This window comes from Leptonychotes weddellii, chromosome 2, assembly GCF_054177405.1.
Source record: "Leptonychotes weddellii isolate Sample4059 chromosome 2, ASM5417740v2, whole genome shotgun sequence".
Classification (NCBI taxonomy): Eukaryota; Metazoa; Chordata; class Mammalia; order Carnivora; family Phocidae; genus Leptonychotes; species Leptonychotes weddellii.
The window spans coordinates 146,500,325-146,506,324 of NC_138370.1; the positions used below are offsets into that span (position 1 = coordinate 146,500,325).

The window sequence follows — 6,000 nt, forward strand, 5'->3', positions numbered from 1 at the left end:
CTTGGTAATGCGAATAGATTTTTTACATGCTGCCTGTGGCTTGCTAGAAATCATTGAGAAGTAACAGTTTGTGAAAGCTGAAGTCAGTTTTAAAGGGCTAGTGTTTGCCTTTCTGTGTGATTTGGGTATGTATTTAACGATGGATTATTATTTCTGTTTGCATTAAAAGCTATAACATACAATTCATCTTATTAGATACTGACTTAAAGATTTTTGAAATCTGAAAACATTGAACCAGAACTCTCCTCTGCCCAGGTGGCTCCTAACTCCTGCAGGTTTCCCAGGATTCATTTTGTAAATTATTCCTTTAGGGCAGTGGATGGTACCCTGGTGCCTTACAAAACAGAATGTAACTCTCGAAGGTACCCAGACCACACACCCAGGGGATGGTTTGTATCTGTGGAAGGATAGGGCTCATAATTTGGTAAAATTTATTTTTCACTGTGAGTATTAAAATATGTGAGGCATGACAAACATATATATGCATATGCTCAGTATGATGACACATTATGGAAAACCTCTTTCAGCGCGAGAAAAAGAATGTCAGTGATTGTTCGGACTCCGTCCGGGAAGTTACGACTTTACTGCAAAGGAGCTGTAAGTTTTTATTTTTGTCTTTTACAGTTTTGATTTATGATGATTTATAATGTATACATTCAGCATTCTGCTATGGAAATGTAACACAGATGTTTAGCATAAAGCTGCTGACATCCACTTTCCTTGGTGTTTTATAGTAATAGCGTTCAGCCTCTTCTGGTGAAATGTGGAATTCCTTCTGGGTAAATTTGGTGCTTTGAAAAAATTTGGCCTAGTTTGTTTATAGAATTCAATTTTGATACTTAATATTTGAGGCTTATATTATAAAATACATTAGAAGACAATTAAATCAGAAAATGCTTTGAAATTAGAAATGTAGTGATCCACACCAGTTTGAATGTAATTTTTTAAAGACTATAGAAATGGGGGGGGGGTGCGGGGATGGATCACAATTACTGCTATAATTTCATGATATGGTCATTACTATTTGTCTTGCATTGTTTTCATTATAAAAGAATTTCTGACTATTTGGTATATTGGCAGGTTATATTGACAGAAAGAGTAATATGTCATTCAAAGTGATTTTTCCTAGATAAAATATGTTTACACTCATGGAAAAATAAGGAGTCTACTGACCAGTCTACTCATAGAAAAAAAAAGGAGACTTTTGTTCCAACAATTATTATTTTCCTTCTGAATTAGCCTTTCCAGGTACCTAGTCTACTTGGACTAGTCAGGTAACTTACCAGCCTGGAACTTTCCAAATTTAAATACAATCATCAACCTTCATTTATTAAATGAAACTTAGAAACTGCACTTATGAGGAAACCAAACTTATTACTTAAATTTTTGTTGAAAATGTTTTTCAGTGCCTTGGTTTTAAAACATTGAAATGCAGTTTTTGAATGCCTTGGTTTTAAAGCATTTTGGTAGAATTATTTCATGATGTCTCATAAATTTAGTTTTAGAATTCCTCTGGTTGTTAATTGAAACAACTAGTATTTATTCATTGTGTGCACTTTATCTACCAGACTCTCAACTGGATTTTGGAGAAAGGAAGATAAGACCCAACACTTGTCAGGAACTAAGCTGAGTCAGGGAAATATATATAAAGAGAAGTTTAGGATACAATATTGAGGTATATTGTAAAGCTCTTCCACATTCCAGTGGTAGCATTCATTGATAATGGAATAAAGAGAGCTTTTAAGACCTTCTACTTTAAATGGTTATGTGTCCAGTTTGCACCCAACTCACATCCTTCTTTTCTTAGTTTTGAGTAATCTTCCATCTAGAACCTTTGTTTGGGGAGTTAAAGCATTGAATAAAAAATAAAAACATTGGACTTCCTTTTTGAATAATCATGGAGGTAGTTTGCATACATTAACTTGCTTATTGTATTGTTTCCCCTCGCTACCAAGTTGGCTATGAAATGTGGTTGAATACTAAAAAGGCAGAAACATGTAAAACCAGGTACATTTGAGAACTGCATGTAGTTTGGCAGAGAATAGTAGATTCAAGGCTGGAAAGGTGGACATGCTTTAGGTCATGGGGTTTTTTTCATGCTCAAGAACTTGTACTTTTTTCTGAATTGTTCTGATGCCATTTGGGAAGATGACTTAAGGCAGAAAGGAGATGCATACGGAGTTCCCATTGATGCTATTGACTATAGTCCAAGAGTTGATAAGAGGATCTGAACGAGGACAGTTGCAGAGAGGATTGAGAAGACAGAGATTTAGGATTTAGTAATTGATTACATGTGGGTGATAAGGGAAACCATGGTCTAGGATTATTATCCAATTTGGACTTGGCTGAGTAGATGAAGTGGTACCACTTCCCGTGATAGAGGGTTGGGAGCTACATCTGGGCCAAGAGGCAGAGATGCTTGGATTTCACAGGGGAAGGAACCTGGGATGCTGGTACAAAGTGTAGCTGGAAGGTAAAAGCAGGGGATTGATGAGATCTTGTAAGAAGGAAATATTACATGAAAAGAGAGGAGGGCTAAGGGTGAGGAGTAGAGGATCTAAAAAGAGAGATCAGAATTGGGAAGAGAGTCTGAGGAGTGTTGATTCCCTGGTAGAGTGAATAATCAACAGTGACATGTGCAACAGAAGACTTAAGTAGTTAAGAGTCAGTTAAGGAGTCAGCTAATACTTTCCAGTCAAGTTAACACAGTCTGCTCAAACTTTAATGTTTCTCCTCTATTCCAAATCTATGACAGTGATGGTTACAGTATAAAGAGAGAGCAGAAAGGTAGAGCCAGGCTTAAAAACAAGATAAATATCTTTGAAGCCCCAAACAGGAATAGAAAATCAGCGTGGTACACTGAACTGAGGTCTTGAGTTGAATGGGGTAGGAGTCCCAGGCCCGGGATCAGGATCAGGGAGCGGTGGTTAGAATTTGGTTTCTGTAAGACGGTGGGGGCAAATAGTGCTTTCTGTAAAATGTGGATAGGAGCCAGCCTCCCCTCTTTGATGCCTGAGATGGTGGTGAGCTTCCTAATCCTGAGAAGAGACTAAGAAAAACTCATGCCAACTCTGCTGGGGGGAGTATATAAAACCACTAGATTGGGGTATGCACAAGCAGAGAGAGCAAAACTAAGAGACACATGAGGAAATCTCATTCCAAAGAGTACAAGCACATAAACAACCGGACATGAATTCACTCCAGGTGAAATCATTTGTGTAGACAAGCCTGAGCAAGGATGCTTAGTTCAACATGATTAAAAAAAAAAAATTACTATTTTTAATCAAAAAGAAATGGAGAGGGTGGGGATATGTGTAAGCTAAATTGGAAATCATAGATTTAAGAGAAAACATCAGAAAATGGAATAAACTCTAAATTAAACAGAGTGGAAGAGTCAGGGGTGCAGTTAGTGAATTAGAAGATGGTATGGAAGAGTTCATCTAGAACATAACACAGAGAGATGGTGGCTCTGTGGTGTGAGTGTATATGGATGATTTGTTTTTCTCCTTTTTCCAGGTTTTCTGCAGTGAGGTTGCCTTGCTAATTTTTAAATGAAAAAAAGGAAAAGTATACAATACACAGTTTATATCTGCAATAGTAGCCGATTTAAGAAGTTACATTTACACAAATAAAATCTTAATTTATTCAAGAAAATAAAAACCCTCCCCCAATACTTATATACTAGAGGAAAAATTAGAAACTTGACTATTACACTCAGTGCTTTAGGGACCTTAAAGTGACTGAAAATTTCTAATTAAGTGCCCCCTACATAAAATTCTGTGCCACACATCGAGAAGACCACATCTGAAATCAGTTATGTTTAGCAGTTCACCACCACATCATAAGCAGAGTACAGATAAATCCGAATGGAACGCACAAACACAGAAAATATTCTTCTACATTTACATATAGATGTGTCTGATGATTTTAGCAAATGTTCCAGATCACAGGGGCCAAAGCTTCATGCGGCAGGTCAGTCTCCCCCTGTTGGGTAACCTGACAGCAAAATCAGAGTCCTCCTGGCAACTGCCTAATTTGTAGCAAGATTACCTAGATAACTTCGGTATAAATTGCAGTGCTTAAATAAGTAATTATGTCAGACCTCTTTTTTTCTATTTGTTACCTTCTTACTATTGACTCTTGCATTTCACTGTATAGTCCTTCTTTATTTGACAATATTGTCCTCAGGCTGACTGAGGACTACATCAGGTTTTTATTCATGTAATACGTATTTTTTGAACAACTGCCACGTGCAAGACACAGTAGGTGAGGACGGAGCAGCATTGGAAACTGAGTCTAAAAGATGAATAGGAAAATGACTTTTCAAGTGAAAATTGACCTAAGATGAATTATTCATCGTGAAGCCCTAGGCTCTTTATTGACTATGCGCCACCTGGGGAGCATCCCCTCATGCCCAATTTTCCACTCTCACCTTGCTGAGGGCTGGGACACCACATGAGTAAATTCAGTTAGGATTTCCTGCAAATGTAGACTCAGTAGGCTCTAAGTCTGATCTTAGGGGATACACATGCTTTAGTTCCTGTGAAGAAACCTTTTTTGGTCATAACCATGTGAAGCCGTTACTTTGGGTGAAGAGGTTATTTGTATGTATTTATTTCTCACATGTAAGCCTGGCCAATTGACTGTCACTTAAAAACATACTGTCTAATTCATGTAGAAGGCCACATTCTGTCCCCTGCTTTCCTTGATACTATAAAGAAAGTAGAAAATTCTATTTCAAGCATCAGTTTCTTCCACTAGAAAACTTGGCTACATGGCAGAATTTAATCTCCCTTATCACTTTTGTTTTCATGATGTTAATTTTTTTTAGAGATTTTCTTAGTTTTAAAATGGCCTATTTTAATTTCATTGAAAATGTCATTAGCCTCTGGAAAAAAACAGAGTTCATGAGTTATACCTTTCATTCCTAGAAAGGAGCCAAGAGGGGAAATTATCATTTCCTTTTGCTTTGCCCCCCTTCCCATTCCACCACTGAAAAATGAAAAGAAATTCATAATTGGGGCCTGGAATATTCCATCTGTTCTGAGGTCACTAAGTTCTTGTTTCTCTCAAGGGTTCTAAATCATACTCCATTAGTCTGCTTCCAAATCTCAGCCCTGAGACTGGAGACCCCAAAATGGGTAATACCACTGAGAAAGTAATTGCAGGTAAATGATTTATTTTTTCCTAGTCTAATAAAACCATGGAGGCCAAACACTAAAATTCTTAAAACATTAAACCCAAGCCGAGGAATAAACTAAAGGAACAATAAGCAGTTTCTAAAGGGGCAAAAATCAGAGAAAAGTCAGTGGTACATACGTTCAGGCTGAAAGGGACTTTAAAGATAATCCAGTAATTGAATTTCACAAACTAAGTGAATTGAGCTTTTAGAGGCTAAAGTGAACAATCAGAAATATTCGGCTACCGGCAATGCTAGGCTTTTCTTCGAAATTCTCCCTGTAATACCCACCAGCCCTCTCTGTGCATTTGGACCTGTGTTTCTCAAAGTTTGTTCTGTGGGAGCACCAGTCCCATACAGATGCCCTAATCTATAGCTCGGGCTCCATAGTGAATGAGTTTGGAGCACATACCATATGGCCCTCTTAGAGATCTACTGGGCACATTAGCATTTTAAAGGCTCCAAGAAGTATTACCGCAAGGCAGGCTTTGTTCAGCCAGCATTTCCCAAACTTTTTGAGTGCTGGACCATTCTCCCCTATGGCACCTATGTCTTCATAGGGTGCCTATTCCCTGCAGTGTCCTGCAAAAAAAACCTTCAGGGGTGGGGGAGATCTTGCAAGATAAGCGAAGTGCTGGTAGAATATGAGATGCGTAACACTGGAGTAAGTCCAGGTTTATTCACAAAGGAGAAAGATGAACATATGGGACTCAAACCTTGTTTCTTAGCGTCATTAGGGAAAGTGTCATTAGAGAAAAAATATTTTGTGCTTTAAAGCTAATGCTCAAAGTGGTTGTTTTTATACTAATTTGCTGCTCATA

The 6,000-nt window shown here is 37.8% G+C and overlaps 1 protein-coding gene across 1 annotated transcript in view; it reads left to right on the plus strand.

The window, feature by feature from the left end:
• The window catches only part of ATP8A1 (ATPase phospholipid transporting 8A1), a 185,698-nt gene that overhangs the window by 76,272 nt on the left and 103,426 nt on the right, over window positions 1–6,000 (plus strand). The window contains exons 20-21 of the mRNA XM_081813165.1: window positions 528–623; window positions 3,517–3,526. Coding sequence (XP_081669291.1) covers window positions 528–623; window positions 3,517–3,526 — 106 coding nt within the window. The remainder of the gene's footprint in view (window positions 1–527; window positions 624–3,516; window positions 3,527–6,000) is intronic.